Raw genomic sequence first — 17834 nt, forward strand, 5'->3', positions numbered from 1 at the left:
TCTGAGTTTTTGCCTTCTCTGCTATTATAAGTTGGAGAGTGATTTTCGGATATTCAATGCTGTTTACTGTCCCATTAAGTGTTCCCTGAGCCATTCACCAATATACAGAGTGAGTCATCGCTTAATTATTGGCACTCGCTGCGGGATAGGCTTGAACAATCCGTAGGCTGACTGGAATTGTAGGCAGCCAGGGTTAATTACAGGAAGGATTATTCAGTCTAACACAAGAGGCGTAATTGTGCAGGGAACGACCGAACCTTTTTCAGAATAGTGAACACTGATGAACTGAAGGGGTTTGGAGGGTGGGGCACTGCAAGGATCAACTTGTCACATTGCAGCCTGAAAGGTAGAGGACTGCGGAACTCCCTGGCAGGCAGTGCACAGACCGGGAACATTCTCCTGCAGAATCACTCATTCAGACACCAGGCACTGGGAAGAAACTCTCGCTGTTTCTTTAAGTATTTTTCTGACTGATTTGACCCCAACACCACAGGGAAACTTGTAATTTTTAATCAAACAACAGTGGAAGTAAGATGCCGTCGCTCGTTTTCCTTCTTTTGTTGTGTCTGATGAAGCTGGTTTGGAGTCTAACACGTAAGTCGCACTTTGAAAACCAGTTGGGAAAATGTTGCTTTGGCTGAAATGAAATGAGGGGGTTAAACTCTGTCTGCACTGGACCCAGAGTAACAGGTATATGAAGCAAGTGAGAGGTCAACTAGTGGTGCTGGAGGACCAATGTGAAACTGTTAAACATTGCTGTGGATCCAGAGGGGCCAGTGTCACCCATACTGTACCTTCAGTGTGTTTTGCTTGGAACTAAACCCTTGAATGCAATCAAGACCTGAGTTACAAATAATTGCAATTCCTGTTAAGTTCTCCCTTTGTTATTGTGCAGCAGGAAACTCTTAAAACCTGGGAACTGCAGAGGGATTTAAATTTTATAATGTTTCTTTCTCTTTGTTGTTTAGTCATAATGTGGGTTTGATGAAAGACGAGGAGAGAGGATAGAGAGAGAAAAGTAAAGGAAAGGAATGAAACAGTTAATGGTGGGGGGTGTGGGGAGGTGTGCAGATTGATCTGCTAAATGAAATAATGAGAAAGAATGTGGTCGACTCAGAGAAAACATGAAAGACCCTGGGAAAGAGCTGAGGCCAAAGTGGGAGTGTAATAAAAGGAGGATTTAGTCAGAGCCCCAGGGCCATATGCACACACCTCTTCCCAGGACAGAGATTGGTAACGCAGACCGACGGTTCCTGGAAGTGTTGACTGATGCTGTCTTCAGAGCTGAGAGGAAATCAGTGTGGACCTGCCGTTACACAACTTGGAATGTGCTGGAGGCTGGTGAGCAGGACTGTGCTCAGAACCTGCAAACAGGCCATCAGGCTGTCAGCAATTACTGTGAGAGGCAACCTTCAGTGAAAACTCCCTCTACACTTTTCAACTGGAAGAAATGGTCCCCTTATATTGTTCCTCATCAAACACTCCCAGGACAGGGACAACACGAGGTTAGATACAGAGTAAAGCTCCCTCTACACTGCCCCCATCAAACACTCCCAAACATGAACAGCACAGGGTTAGATACAGAGTTAAGCTCCCTCTCACTTTCCCCATCAACTACTCCCAGGACAGGGACAGCATGGAGTTAGATACAGAGTAAAGCTCCCTCTACACTGCCCCCATCAAACACTCCCAAACATGAACAGCACAGGGTTAGATACAGAGTTAAGCTCCCTCTCACTTTCCCCATCAACTACTCCCAGGACAGGACAGCACGGAGTTAGATACAGAGTAAAGTTGCCTCTACATTTTCCCCATCAAATACTCCCAGGACAGGGACAGCACGAGATTATATACAGAGTAAAGTTCCCTCTACATTTTCTCCATCATCTACTCCCAGGACAGGGACAGCACGGGGTTAGATACAGAGTAAAGCTCCCTCCATGCTGTCCAATAATGTATGTGACCATGTTGTCTACAGCCTCCTCAGATGTTCGTGTATGACCTGATCCTGAAGAAATGATCTCATTTCTGGTTCTTGGAACATGTGGCCAACAGTTTTGAAATACTTATTTAATATTTAAAGCTAGAAAAAAGACCTTTTATCCAACCCCATCGCTCCCCTTGCTTATCTTCTCACAAACCTAGTATCACAGACTATCAACGTCCCCTCCTGGTCCTTTCTCTCTGCTGTGTTTATCTAGCTTCCCCTTAAATTAACATATTCATCTCCACCACTTTCTATGGTCCACATCCTCTGTCTTCTCAACTCCTGCTAGTTGCAGCTTGCGGTGAAACGCCTTGAGGTGAAGATTCTCCTAAAGATGGAAGCGGCCTGACTGTGGCTCCCCTTTCAGACCCCAGTGAGAGGTTAGAACCTCCTGCCCGGCCTGCTGTCAGTTGCTGAAAGGGCTGAATGCAAACTGTCTGCCTAATGTTTCTTGGCAGTGAAGGCCTCCTCTCGGTCCTGCTCTCATCCTTTCTCCATTACCTCTCTACGATGTAGACGAGTGAAGTTTTCGTGGTTCCTTAAATGTCATGACCTTGGGATATCCTACAGTCAATCTGAACAGTGATAGTATGTGTTGCTTCTCTGTAGGAACTCTTTAGCTGCTCCCACTCCCCCTGCCTCCTCTCCACAACTGAAGTTTCCTGCGACTTTTGATTTTCTGAGGTCCACTGTGGTTTCTGGAACGGGAGGGGGGAGGTGGGAGGTGTGCTTAATGTGTCCACGTGGCAGTCAGCCTGTGTAGACCCTCTGAGTGACTGTGGGACCTCCATAGATGAGAGGGAATAATCCTGCGCATTCTCCCTCCTCAGACAGGAATCCGATTCCCTTGGGAATGCCCTGATTGGAACTGTCACCTTTAGGACGGGAATACGGAGCTTCACCACTCAGTTCATGAAAAAGCTTTTCTTCATGTTGTCTCCTGTCCTTTTGTCATTGACATTAACACTGTGCCCTCGGGTTCTCGATCCTCCCAACAACTGTAATTTAGGAAAAGGCAGTCTCTTTTTAAAATAGGATTCACAGTCAACTTGACACCAGCAGTTTATAGTGTTGTGCAGGATTTAAAGCCTGCTCCCATTGCAGCTCCCAGATCTGCTGCTGAAACTCCACTTTTGGAAGTGGCGTTGAATATAGCCTCTGATCTAACAGCAGACGGGAAGTCTACCCTCTGAAACATAGTCTGTTTTTAACCCCAAAGGAGCTAGGTCATTCAGTTACTGATCTTAGCCTCAAGCTTGCTGGTATCAGTGGGGGTCAGTTGGGGGGGGGGGGGGGGGGGTGTTATTGCTGCTGAGCTTCGAGAGTCCAGGCAGCATTGCCAGTCCCTGCCTTTCATTCAGATCAGGCAGGAGGACAGTGGGATCTCCCAAAGAAGCCAAGGCTGGTGATAATATCAGAATGGATAATATATAACAACAAAGAACTGCATTTATTTATCACATTTAATAAAGTTTAAAACCCTCAAGATGATTCATATGAAGGTAATACTTGACATCAGGCCAGTTATGACGACATGAGTGCTGCGTTGCCAAGAATTTCATCAAAGAGAAACAGACTGTCTGTCTGTCTTAAAGAAAAAGAGAGAGGTCCACGGACTGAGAGTTTTAGGGAGGAGTTGAACAACCTGGGGCTGAGGCAATTAAAGGCATGTTGACCAAAGAGGGAGGTGCACCGAGATCTCAGAGGGTGGTGGGGATTCAGACGGTGCAGGATTGAGATGGAGATTCTGAGGGGGATTTGAAACCAGGTATGACGATTTCAAAATCAAAGTGTATTTTGGGCTGAATGACAATGAGCTCCAGCAGAGGGTCAGTCAGTACATAGTGAGGTTAGCAACGTCAGCAACAGCACAATCACTAACTGTGACTCAGTGGGTGACACTCTACCCTCTGTCAGATGGTCACAGTCTGGATGACATTATCCAATGTAGTGCTGCACTGCCAGAGGGAGAGACAAGGGGCTGCACTGCCAGAGGGAGTGAGAAAGGGGGCTGCACTGCCAGAGGGAGTGAGACGGGGGCTGCACTGCCTGAGGGAGAGACAAGGGGCTGCACTGCCAGAGGGAGTGAGATGGGGGCTGCACTGCCAGAGGGAGAGAGAGAGACGGGGGGCTGCACTGCCAGAAGGAATGAGACGGGGGCTGCACTGCCAGAGGGAGTGAGACAGGGGGCTGCACTGCCAGGGGGAGTGAGACAGGGGGCTGCACTGCCAGAGGGAGTGAGACAGGGGGCTGCACCGCCAGAGGGAGAGACCAGGGGCTGAACTGCCAGAGAGAGAGAGAGAGAGAAACAGAGGGCTGCACTGCCAGAGAGAGAGATAGAGGGCTGCACTGCCAGAGGGAGTGAGACAGGGCACTGCACTGCCAGAGGGAGTGAGACAGGGGGCTGCACTGCCAGAGGGAGTGAGACAGGGCACTGCACTGCCAGAGGAAGTGAGACAGGGGGCTGCACTGCCAGAGGGAGTGAGACAGGGCACTGCACTGCCAGAGGGAGTGAGACAGGGGGCTGCACTGCCAGAGGGAGAGACAGGGGGCTGCACTGCCAGAGGGAGTGAGACAGGGGGCTGCACTGCCAGAGGGAGAGACAAGGGGCTGCACTGCCAGAGGGAGAGAGAGAGAGACAGAGGGCTGCACTGCCAGAGGGAGTGAGAGAGACAGATGGCTGCACTGCCAGAGGGAGTGAGACAGGGTGCTGCACTGCCAGAGGGAGAGACCAGGGGCTGCTCTGCCAGAGAGAGAGAGAGAGAAACAGAGGGCTGCACTGCCAGAGGGAGATGGACAGGGGCTGCACTGCCAGAGGGAGAGAGACAAGGGGCTGCACTGCCAGAGGGGGAGAGACAGGGGGCTGCACTGCCAGAGGGAGAGAGAGAGAGAGAGAGAGACAGAGGGCTGCACTGCCAGAGGGAGAGAGACAAGGGGCTGCACTGCCAGAGGGAGAGAGAGAGAGAGACAGGGTGCTGCACTGCCAGAGGGAGAGAGACAGGGGCTGCACTGCCAGAGGGAGAGTGACAAGGGGCTGCACTGCCAGAGGGGGAGAGACAGGGGGCTGCACTGCCAGAGGGAGAGACAAGGGGCTGCACTGCCAGAGGGAGTGAGACAGGGGGCTGTACTGCCAGAGGGAGTGAGACGGGGGCTGCACTGCCAGAGGGAGAGACAAGTGGCTGCACTGCCAGAGGGAGAGACAAGGGGCTGCACTGCCAGAGGGAGAGAGAGAGAGACAGAGGGCTTCACTGCCAGAGTGAGTGAGACAGGGCGCTGCACTGCCAGAGGGAGTGAGACTGAGGGCTGCACTGCCAGAGGGAGTGAGACAGGGGGCTGCACTGCCAGAGAGAGAGAGACAGAGGGCTGCACTGCCAGAGGGAGAGAGAGACAGGGTGCTACACTGCCAGAGGGAGAGAGAGACAGGGTGCTACACTGCCAGAGGGAGAGAGACAGGGGGCTGCACTGCCAGAGGAGGAGAGACAGGGGCTGCACTGCCAGAGGGAGAGAGACAGGGGGCTGCACTGCCAGAAGGAGAGAGACAGGGGGCTGCACTGCCAGAGGGAGAAAGAGAGAGAGAGAAACAGAGGGCTGCACTGCCAGAGGGAGAGAGACATGGGGCTGCACTGCCAGAGGGAGAGAGAGAGACAGGGTGCTGCACTGCCAGAGGGAGAGAGACAGGGGCTGCACTGCCTGAGGAGGAGAGATAGGGGCTCCACTGCCAGAGGGAGAGAGACAGGGGGCTGCACTGCCAGAAGGAGAGAGACAGGGGGCTGCACTGCCAGAGGGAGAAAGAGAGAGAGAGAAACAGAGGGCTGCACTGCCAGAGGGAGGGAGAGAGACAAGGGGCTGCACTGCCAGAGGGAGAGAGAGAGACAGGGGCTGCACTGCCAGAGGGAGAGAGACAGGGGCTGCACTGCCAGAGGGAGAGAGACAGGGGGCTGCACTGCCAGAGGGAGAAAGAGAGAGAGACAGAGGGCTGCACTGCCAGAGGGAGTGAGACAGGGGGCTGCACTGCCAGAGGGAGTGAGACGGGGGCTGCACTGCCAGAGGGAGAGACAAGTGGCTGCACTGCCAGAGGGAGAGAGACAGGGGGCTGCACTGCCAGAAGGAGAGAGACAGGGGGCTGCACTGCCAGAGGGAGAAAGAGAGAGAGAGAAACAGAGGGCTGCACTGCCAGAGGGAGAGAGACAGGGGCTGCACTGCCAGAGGGAGAGAGACAAGGGGCTGCACTGCCAGAGGGGGAGACAAGGGGCTGCACTGCCAGAGGGAGAAAGAGAGAGAGACAGAGGGCTGCACTGCCAGAGGGAGTGAGACAGGGGGCTGCACTGCCAGAGGGAGTGAGACGGGGGCTGCACTGCCAGAGGGAGAGACAAGTGGCTGCACTGCCAGAGGGAAAGACAAGGGGCTGCACTGCCAGAGGGAGAGAGAGAGAGACAGAGGGCTTCACTGCCAGAGTGAGTAAGACAGGGCGCTGCACTGTCAGAGGGAGTGAGACAGAGGGCTGCACTGCCAGAGGGAGTGAGACAGCGGGCTGCACTGCCAGAGAGAGAGAGAGAGACAGAGGGCTGCACTGCCAGAGGGAGAGAGAGAGACAGGGTGCTACACTGCCAGAGGGAGAGAGAGAGACAGGGTGCTACACTGCCAGAGGGAGAGAGACAGGGGGCTGCACTGCCAGAGGAGGTGAGACAGGGGCTGCACTGCCAGAGGAGGAGAGACAGGGGGCTGCACTGCCAGAAGGAGAGAGACAGGGGGCTGCACTGCCAGAGGAGGAGAGACAGGGGCTGCACTGCCAGAGGAGGAGAGACAGGGGCTGCACTGACAGAGGGGGAGAGACAGGGGCTGCACTGCCAGAGGAGGAGAGACAGGGGGCTGCACTGCCAGAGGAGGAGAGACAGGGGCTGCACTGCCAGAAGGAGAGAGACAGGGGCTGCACTGCCAGAGGGGGAGAGACAGGGGGCTGCAATGTCATGTGGAATACAGCATTGCTTGGTTGCTCCTTTGTGCTCCCAGAGGTTGTGCTTTTGGCAGTTGGAGGTAACGTTGCACGTGAGAGTGTCTGAGGGAGCACTGCACAGTCAGAAATGCTGCTCTTGATGTGAGACTTGATTGAACAGTCTTGCTGCTGCTGTTTGGATGTCATATATCAATATCCATAGAAGAGCAAGAGGCCAATGTCCATCCCTGAGAAACCGCTGACCATGTTGTTTGTGGGAGCTGGTCGGGTACAAAGTGGCTGTGGTAGTTCCTACATTCCCACAGTGACCACGTGTCCAAAGCAATATCACTGGCTGTAAAATACTTTAGCACAAGTTAAAGTCATGAGTTTCCTCAATTTGAAGGGGGAGAATTCTGGATCAGGCAAGTTCTATTTTGTTTTTGCTGTTTTAAATGTTTCCTTCCTTTGCAGCACTTGCTGTGGTTGTGCCTCAGGACCCCATTCTGACCATTGGCTCATCTCTGACTGCTACATGCATTGTGAACCCTGATGCTAACGCGGACGCCCAGGATCTGTACTGGACACTGAACGGCGAGCAGCTTCCTGCAAACTTGTACAGTCTAGTGAATGACAGTGCACTGAAGGTGACCCTTCGTGGACTGAACGGCTCACGGCAACAATCCGGTGATAACCTTTTGTGTCACCGTAGCGACAACAGAGTCCTGGCTGGTTCATGTCTCTATGTGGGCTGTAAGTTGCTCTTGCTCCTAATCACTGTTAGCACCAGGAGCCTGTCTGAGTGTGCATCACATGTGATGAGCACACTTAGCTATGAGTGTGCAAATGTGAGTTCTTGCTGATCACTGTGCATCCACTGAGCATTTTCCTATTTGCTGGTGGGATGTGGGTATCACTGGTTGGGCCCAGCATTTATTGCCCATTCCTAGTCACCCCTTGAGAAGGTGGGGGTGAGCTGCCTTCTTGAACCGCTGCAGTCCACTTGCTGTGCGTTGACCCACAATGCAGTTAGGGAGGGAATTCCAAGATTTTGACGGAGCGACATTGAAGGAACGGCGATATATTTCCAAGTCAGGATGAAGACTGGCTTGGATGGAAACCTGGGGGCAGGGGCGGTGTTCCCATGTATTTGCTGCCCTTGTTTTTCTAAATGAAAGTGGTCATGGGTTTGGAAGGAGCTGTTTGAGGATCTTTGGTGAATTTCTGCAGTGCATCTTGTAAATAGTACACATCACTGCTACTGAGCGTTAGTGGGAGAGGGAGTGGATGCTTGTGGATGTGTTGCCAATCAAGCAGTTGCTTTGTCCTGGATGGTGTCGAGCTTCTTGAGTGTTGTTGGAGCTGCACCCATCCAGGCAAGTGGGGCGTATTCCATCATACCAACTGTTACAACCTCTGTAACATTGCCATTCCCTGTCCTTACATAGAAACAGAAGATAGGAGAATGAGGAGGCCATTCAACCCTTACACCCTGCTCCACCATTCATGTTCATGGCTGATTGTCCAACTCAATAGCCTAATCCTGCTTTCTCCCCATAACCTTTGATTCCATTTGCCCCAAGTGCTATATCTAGCCACCTCTTGAATACATTCAATGTTTTGGCATCAACTACATCCTGTGGTGATGAATTTCACAGTACCTCAACAATTACCTCAAACATGTACTGCTCAAATGCTTCATCTAGACCTTTGTTATCATGGGATTTGATGATTTGAACCTGTCCAATCTCCCCCTTCCAACCTTCATTAAAATGAGCTCATCCAGAACTCTGCAGCCCTCTAACACTAGATTCTGAAAATTTTTCAACTGCCCAGCTGTGCTCACTGACCTGTATTGGCTCTCAGGCAAAGGTGAGGACTACAGATCCTGGAAATCAAAGTCAAGATTAGCACCACTCTAATCTAGACTCTGTATTGGCTCTCAGTCTGACAATGCCTCAGTTTTAAAATTCTTGTCCTTATTTTCAAATTTTTCTGTGGTGTCACCCCCACTCAATCTATAATCTTCTTCAGACCCAGCACCCTTGAAGATCTTTGCACATCTCCAGCCTCTTGCATGTCTCCCATGTTAATCATTCCACCTTCCTGGTTGACCACTTCTCTCTCCTACCTCGAATCAAGCTTCTTGTCATCTGTCAAAGTGCTGTATCGCTTTAAAGGATTCAGTGTTAAATTCAATTTGATACTTGTTCCTGTGAAGTATTTTGGACATTCCACTACATTGAGAGTGTTTTATAAATGCAAAGCTGTTGTATCTGCGTGCGAATGTCCAAGTGAGTGTCTGTGTGCAGATATGCCTGTGTCTCTATGCGTGTATCTGCAAGTGTTTGTGTGTCTCTCTCGAGTCATAGAGTACTCAATGCTCTGACCAATGAAGGCAATCGTGCCAAACACCACCTTCACTATTCTGTCTACCTGTGACACCACTTTCAAGGAACTATGTACCTGCACCCCAGGGTCTCTTTGTTCGACAACACTCCGCAGGACCCTATCATTAACTGTGTAAGTCCTGCCCTGTTTTGTCTAACCAAAATGCAACACCTCACATTTTTCTAAATTAAACTCCACCTGCCATTCCTCAGTCTACTGACCCAGTTGTTCAAGATCCCATATTACACTTAGGTAACCTTCTTCACTGTCCACCATACCACACGTGTGTGTGTGTCTTGTATCTATGTATCTCTGAGTGTGTCTGAGTTGTTGGGATTCCAGTTGATGTTTCTGGGCAAGTAAGATCCAGAATGAAATCTGGCTTTGATACATTAAATTCTGTTTTCTTTATAAATTAATGTGGTGGTCCTACAGAAAATGAAATAAAGCAAACCAGGCTATAACACAATATAATGCAGTCTGAAAGGTTTTGAGAAACAGCTCTAAACCTCACCCATGACTGCTCCACACACATTTCCTGCCCCTGAAGGAACCTGCTGCTATTCATTGGAAGTTGAGCTTGCCTTCTGCCCAGTTAAACTACTTGAATTTAAAAATAGTTTTGAAGGGACCCTTATGGTGCAGTGGTAGTATCCCTATCTCTGAAGTAGGAGGCCAGGATTCAAGTCCTACCTGCTCCAGAAGTGTACTATAACACATCTGAACTACCTATTAGAAAATATCTAAAAGTAGTGTTGAGACACAGGGCAGGATCTGCCATTCATTCTGCTTTGGTCTGGGCTTCATGGTAAGTGCATGCTCTCCAGTGAGCCTGCTGGTTCTGCCCCCATCGTGCTTCAACATTTAATCACAAGTTCTCTCTTATCTTTCTGGCAATGGCCAACTGCTGTTGAAAGTGGACAGGTTTTGTTGGATTTGTAGTTAATGTCACAGGGACCACTCCCCCCATTCACCTGTTGTTCAACACATCCATCCTGTCCGCTGCCAAATGAAATGTGAACAGAGTCTTCTTCACCCCAAATAGATGTTTCTTATCTGTCCAACAGCCCTCCTTGTTCTAGAGCAGGAACTATCATCTCAGGATAAGAGGTTGGCCATTTTGGATTGGAATGAAGAGAGATAGTTACAAATCCCCCTGTGGTATGGATGCCCCAACATTCTGGGTGTTAGATTTTTGGGTTCCAAGGGAATCAGGAGGAATTGGTAGACTACAAGAATAGAGTAGAATGGTAGCCTGATCTGACCAAGCAGGATCATGGGACTATACAGCTAAGTCCTGCTACAATTCCTTCGAGCTCTTCAAAGGATTCAGTCATTCCATTAGAAGCTCACTACTTCTGAACAATAAGATGGGACCAAGTCAGCAGGTGTTCCCTGGGCAGGACTGTGAATTCTGAGACAAGAAACCTTTCAGCAAATATATCTTTCACTCAGCTGAGCGGTTGAAATGTAGTTGTTGCTTTATTTTTTCTCTCTCTCTCTCTCTCCCTCCCTCTCTCTCTCCCACATGGAGTTCCCCCGGAAAAGCCTACCAACATTACCTGCTGGTCAAAGAACACCAAGGACCTCACCTGTAAATGGAACCCAGGAGGTGAGGGTGAATCCTTCCTTCATACCAACTATACACTGAAATACAAGTTACGGTAAGGCACTGCACATGACAGCCCTTTTGCTTTGTTGGTTAACACACAGGTCAAAGGATCCAAACTGAACACACTCAATTCAACCTATTTTAGTAATCAATAGAAATTGACAGCCATTTATCCAATTTGTTAGTGATATAAAGATTGGTGAAATAGTGAGGAATGCAGATGCATAATTACAAAGAGACATCGACAGGTGAAATCGATGGGTAAAACTGCAGCAGATCAGTTTCAACACAGGAAAGTGTGAGATCATTCAATATGGACCAAACAGGAGTACACCTGAGTGTTATTTAAATACTGAAAATTTAGGAAGAGTGGAAGTCTACAGAAATGTAGGTGTCCATGCACACTGATCACTGATGGAGTTATAGACAAACTAAACAACACCTGGAGTAACTGTGAACCACACCTGAGAAAGGTACACCACACAGGCTTTGGAAGTAATGTAGCACAGATAGGACACACTATCTGTAAATTACTAGATGAGATGACAGCAGAGAATGGGAATAAAAAGGTCCTCAGGATAGCAGCCAGAGTAGTGTTCTGCAAGGGTCAGTATTGGGGCCACAACTTTTCACTTCATACATTAATGATCTGGATGAAGGAACCAGGGGCATTCTGACTAAGTTTGCAGAGGATACAAAGACAGGTAGAGGAGGTCGGGAGGCTGCAGAAGGATTTGGACAGGTTGGAAGAGTGTACTCCAACTGCCACTTCTTTGACCAATGTGGGAAAGTGTGAGGTAGTGCACTTCAGTAGGAAGAATAGGGGCATGGACTACTTTCTAAATGGGGAGAAAATCCAGAAATTTGAAGTGCAAAGAGACTTAGGTGATCTAGTCGAAGATTCTCTCAAGATAAACTTGTAGGTTGAGTCTGTAGTTAGGAACGCAAATGCAATGATGGCATTTATTTTGAAAGGACTTGAATATAAAAGCAGGGATGTACATCTGAGTTCTATAAGGCTCTGGTCAGACCACATTTGGAGTATTGTGCACAGTTTTGGACCCCATATTTCAGGAAGGATGTATTGACCCTGGAGCATGTTCAGAGAAGGTTCATGACAATGGTCCCAGAAATGAAAAGCTTATCATATGAGGAACATTTGATGAATCTGGGTTTATAATCGATGGAGTTTAGAAGGATGAGGGGTATCTAATTGAAACATACAGAATACTGAACGTCCTGGACAGAGTAGATGTTGGGAAGTTGTTTCCATACTGGGAGAGATTAGGACCCGAAGCACACCTTTTTGAACAGAGATAAGGAGAAACATCTTCAGCCAGAGAGTGGGGAGTCTATGGAATTCACTGCCACAGAAGGCTGTGGAGGCTAGGTCATTGAGAGTATATTTAAGACTGAGATAGATAGGTTCTTGAGTATCAAGGGGATCAGGGTTACGGGGAGAAAATGAGAGAATGGGGTTGAGAAACTTAGCCATGATTGAACGGCAGAGCATACTTGATGGGCTGAATGGCCTAATTTCTGCTCCTATGTCTTATGGACATAAACTAGGTTTATATTCTATGCAGTAGAGAGGGTTATGGGTAATGTGATTGAATGTTTTTTTCAGGAATCTAAAAGGGAGTGCCTGGGTAAGTGAAGAGCAATTATTTCCACTGACTGGGGAGATGATGGAGAAAGAGACACAGAGTGGAACTATTTGAGTGACAGTTGGTACAGGGAAAATGGTATTTGAATAACTCACCGGAGTTGTTTAAAGAGGCAACAGAAATGGTCACTGATGGTAATGCTGTTGATGGCTGTACATGGACTTTCAAAAGGCATTTGATACAATGCCACACAAACTAAACAACACCTGGAGTAACTGTGAACCACACCTGAGAAAGGTACACGACACAGGCTTTGGAAGTAATGTAGCACAAATAGGACACACAGGGTAAATTACTAGATGAGATGACAGCAGAGAATGGGAATAAAAGGGTCCTCAGGATAGCAGCCAGAGTAGTGTTCTGCAAGGGTCAGTGTTGGGGCCACAACTTTTCACTTCATACATTAATGATCTGGATGAAGGAACCGGGGGCATTCTGACTAAGTTTGCAGAGGATACAAAGACAGGTAGAGGGACAGGTGGCATTGAGGAGGTCGGGAGGCTGCAGAAGGATTTGGACAGGTTGGAAGAGTGTACTCCATCTGCCACTTCTTTGTCCAATGTGGGAAAGTGTGAGACAAAAAGGCCAAGAAAAGATGTATGAAAATATGTTGGATACAAACTGAATTGAGGCATTTGATGATTATTTGAATAGAAGCAATGTACAAAGGTATGGGGAAGAGGCAGGATACTGGCAGTGTCATAAACCTCATTGGAGAGCAGGTGCATCTTTCATCACTATAACAATTCAGAGATCCTGAGATTCAACTCAATGGTCTCTATGGGGTGATCTTGATTTTGTGCAATGATTAAAAAATGTGCAATGAACAAATTGGTGGAAATGTAAATGGTGTCATGTGATTTGTGTTACCAAGTGAATGTTACCTATTTCATATAATGATTGAGTGAGGAGCTAGCCCTAATGCTCCACGATGATAACATTTCTGACACTGCTCTCCTCAGCTGGTATGGTAAGGAGAATGAGTGCCAGGAGATGGCCAGGGCCGGACCAAACTCTTGCTACATTCCCAAGGATCTTGCCCTCTTCACTCCGTATGAAATCTGGGTTGAGGCATCAAACAAATTAGGGACTGCAGCTTCTGATATCCTGTCCCTGGACATCCTGGATGTGGGTAAGAGACTTGGATAGATTGTTCAATGTACTATTGGAGGCAAGATTTAAAAGGTCAAAGTATAAATGATCCAGGACTATCCTCCCGTTTCTCTCTCTCTCACACATACACACACACAGTGTTAATGCTGGGACACAGACCCTGTTATATATACACACACACACAGTCAATGCTGCAGCACAGTCCCCTGTTTTATATATACACAAACACAATCAATGCTGCGACACAGTCCCCTGTGATATATACACACATACATAGTCAATGCTGTGACACAGTCCCCTGTGATATATAGAACATAGAACAATACAGCACAGAACAGGCCCTTCGGCCCACGATGTTGTGCCGAACATTTGTCCTAGCTTAAGCACCCATCCATGTACCTATCCAATTGCCGCTTAAAGGTTGCCAATGATTCTGACTCTGCCACTCCCACAGGCAGCGCATTCCATGCCCCCACCACTCTCTGGGTAAAGAACCTACCCCTGACATCCCCCCTATACCTTCCACCCTTAAATTTATGTCCCCTTGTAACACTCTGTTGTACCCGGGGAAAAAGTTTCTGACTGTCTACTCTATCTATTCCTCTGATCATCTTATAAACCTCTATCAAGTCACCCCTCATCCTTTGCCGTTCCAATGAGAAAAGGCCTAGCACTCTCAACCTATCCTCGTATGACCTATTCTGCATTCCAGGCAACATCCTGGTAAATCTCCTCTGCACCCTCTCCAAAGATTCCACATCTTTCCTAAAGTGAGGCGACCAGAACTGCACACAGTACTCCAAATGTGGCCTAACCAAAGTCCTGTACAGCTGCAACATCACTTCACGACTCTTGAATTCAATCCCTCTGCTAATGAACGCTAATACACCATAGACCTTCTTACAAGCTCTATCCACCTGAGTGGCAATTTTCAAAGAGCTATGAACATAGACCCCAAGATCCCTCTGCTCCTCCACCTTACTAAGAACCCTACCGTTAACCCTGTATTCCGCATTCTTATTTGTCCTTCCAAAATGGACAACCTCACACTTGACAGGGTTGAACTCCATCTGCTACTCCTCAGCCCAGCTCTGCATCATATCTAAGTCTCTTTGCAGCCGACAACAGCCCTCCTCACTATCCACAACTCCATCAATCTTCGTATCATCTGCAAATTTACTGACCCACCCTTCGACTCCTTCTTCCAAGTCATTAATAAAAATTACAAACAGCAGAGGACCCAGAACTGATCCCTGCGGAACTCCACTTGTAACTGGGCTCCAGGCTGAATATTTACCATCTACCACCACTCTCTGACTTCGACCGGTTAGCCAGTTTTCTATCCAACTGACCAAATGTCCCTCTATCCCATGCCTCCTGACTTTCCGCATAAGCCTACCATGGGGAACCTTATAAAATTCCTTACTAAAATCCATGTACACTACATCCACTGCTCTACCCTCATCCACATGCTTGGTCACCTCCTCAAAGAATTCAATAAGACTTGTAAGGCAAGACCTACCCCTCACAAATCCATGCTGGCTGTCCCTAATCAAGCAATGTCTTTCCAGATACTCATAAATCCTATCCCTCAGTACCCTTTCCATTACTTTGCCTACCACCGAAGTAAGACTAACTGGCCTGTAATTCCCGGGGTTATCCCTATTCCCTTTTTTGAACAGGGGCTCAACATTCGCCACTCTCCAGTCCCCTGGTACCACCCCCATTGACAGTGAAGATGAAAAGATCATTGCCAATGGTTCTGCAATTTCCTCTCTTGCTTCCCACATAATCCTAGGATATATCCCATCAGGCCCGGGGAACTTGTCTATCCTCAAGTTGTTCAAAATGTCCAACACATCTTCCTTCCTAACAAGTATCCCTTCTAGCTTACCAGTCCATTTCACACTCTCCTCTTCAACAATACAGTCCCTCTCGTTTGTAAATACTGAAGAAAAGTACTCATTCAAGACCTCTCCTACCTCTTCCGACTCAATACACAGTCTTCCACTACTGTCCTTGATCGGACCTACCCTCGTTCTTGTCATTCTCATGTTTCTCACATACACATAAAATGCCTTGGGGTTATCCTTGATCCTATCTGCCAAAGATTTTTCATGCCCTCTTTTAGCTCTCCTAATCCCTTTCTTCAGCTCCCTTCTGGCTGTCCTGTATCCCTCCAATGCTCTGTCTGAACCTTGTTTCCTCAACCTTATATAAGCCTCCTTCTTCCTCTTTACAAGACATTCAACCTCCCTTGTCAACCAAGGTTCCCTCGTCAACCAAGGTTCCCTCACACGACCATCTCTTTCCTGCCTGACAGGTACATACATATCAAGGACACGTCGTATCTGTTCCTTGAAAAAGTTCCACATTTCCACGACATCCTTCCCTGACAGCCTATGCTCCCAACTTATGCTCCGCAGATCCTGTCTTGCAGCATCATATTTACCCTTCCCCCAATTGTAAAACCTACCCTGTTGCATGCACCTATCTCTCTCCACAACCAAGGTGAAAGTCACAGAATTGTGGTCACCATCACCAAAATGCTCACCCACTAACAAGCCCATCACTTGTCCCGGTTCGTTACCAAGTACCAAATCCAATATGGCCTCCCCTCTGGTCGGACAATCTACATACTGAGTTAGAAAAGCTTCCTGGACATACTGCACAAATACCGCCCCATCCAATCTACTTGGTCTAAAGAGCTTCCAATCAATATTTGAGAAGTTGAAATCGCCCATGACTACTACCCTGTGGCTTCTGCACCTTTCCAAAATCTGTTTCCCAATCTGTTTCTCCACATCTCTGCTGCTATTGGGGGGCCTATAGTAAACACCCAACAAGGTGACTGCACCTTTCCTATTTCTGACTTCAGCCCATACTACCTCCAAAGGCAGATCCCCCTCAAACTGCCTTTCTGCAGCCGTTATACCATTTCTAATTAGCAACGCCACCCCCCCGTCCTTTTTTACCATCCTCCCTAATCTTACTGAAACATCTGTAACCAGGAACCCCCAACAACCATTCCTGTCCCTCTTCTATCCACGTTTCCGTGATGGCCACAACATCGTAGTCCCAGGTACCGATCCACGCCTTAAGTTCACCCACCTTATTTCTGATACTCCTTGCGTTGAAGTATACGCACTTGAACCCATCCGTGTGTCTGCAAGTATTCCCTGTCAGTGCTACCTTCTCCACAGCCTCCCTAAATTCTTGGACATCCGGACAAACAGCTAACTTACTTGCTGGACAACAAGTCCAGATCCCATCCCCCTGCCAAATTAGTTTAAATCCCCCCGAAGAGTGCTAGCAAACCTACCTCCGAGGATATTGGTGCCCTTCTGGTTCAGGTACACATACACAGTCAATGCTGTGGCACAGTCCCCTGTTATACACACACACACAGTCAATGCTGCGACACAGTCCCTGTTATATATACACACACACAGTCAATGCTGCGGCATAGTCCCCTGTTATATACACATATACACAGTCAATGCTGCAACACAGTCCCCTGTGATATATATATACACACATACATAGTCAATGCTGCGACACAGTCCCCTGTGATATATACACACACAGTCAATGCTGCGACATAGTCCCCTGTTTTGTATATACACATACACAGTCAATGCTGCGACACAGTCCCCTGTTTTATATCTACACACACACAGAGTCAATGCTGCGACACAGTCCCTTGTTATATACACACGTACACAGTCAATGCTGTGACACAGTCCCCTGTTTTATATATACGCACACACAGAGTCAATGCTGGGACACAGTCCCTTGTTGTATACACACATACACAGACAATGCTGTGACACAGTCCCCTGTTTTATATACACACACACAAACTCAATGCTGGGACACAGTCCCATGTTATATGTATGCACGCACACGCACACACACGCACACACACACACAGAGTCAATGCTGCGACACAGTCCCCTGTTTTGTATACACACATACACAGTCAATGCTGGGACACAGTCCCCTGTTATATATATACACACACACAGTCAATGCTGAGACAAAGTCCCTTTGTTATATACACACATACACAGTCAATGCTGGGTCACAGTCCCCTATTTTATATATATACACACACACACAGTCAATGCT

General features: G+C 48.2%; 1 protein-coding gene across 4 annotated transcripts in view; it reads left to right on the forward strand.

Moving 5' to 3' along the window:
- Positions 1–302: 302 nt before the first annotated feature.
- The window catches only part of crlf1b (cytokine receptor-like factor 1b), a 56261-nt gene continuing 38729 nt past the window's right edge, over positions 303–17834 (forward strand). For 2 of the 4 annotated variants that reach the window (XM_087975898.1, XM_087975897.1), the window contains exons 1-4: positions 307–594; positions 7395–7673; positions 10846–10975; positions 13553–13722. In XM_087975898.1, coding sequence (XP_087832024.1) covers positions 534–594; positions 7395–7673; positions 10846–10975; positions 13553–13722 — 640 coding nt within the window. In that variant the 5' untranslated portion in view covers positions 307–533. Of the gene's footprint in view, positions 595–7394; positions 7674–10845; positions 10976–13552; positions 13723–17834 lie in introns of all 4 variants that reach the window. The other 2 variants (XM_087975895.1, XM_087975896.1) reach the window with 2 other exon arrangements.

Source organism: Chiloscyllium plagiosum, unplaced genomic scaffold (assembly GCF_037043375.1).
Source record: "Chiloscyllium plagiosum isolate Xiang-an unplaced genomic scaffold, Cpla_swu_hap1 HiC_scaffold_28, whole genome shotgun sequence".
Lineage (NCBI taxonomy): Eukaryota > Metazoa > Chordata > Chondrichthyes > Orectolobiformes > Hemiscylliidae > Chiloscyllium > Chiloscyllium plagiosum.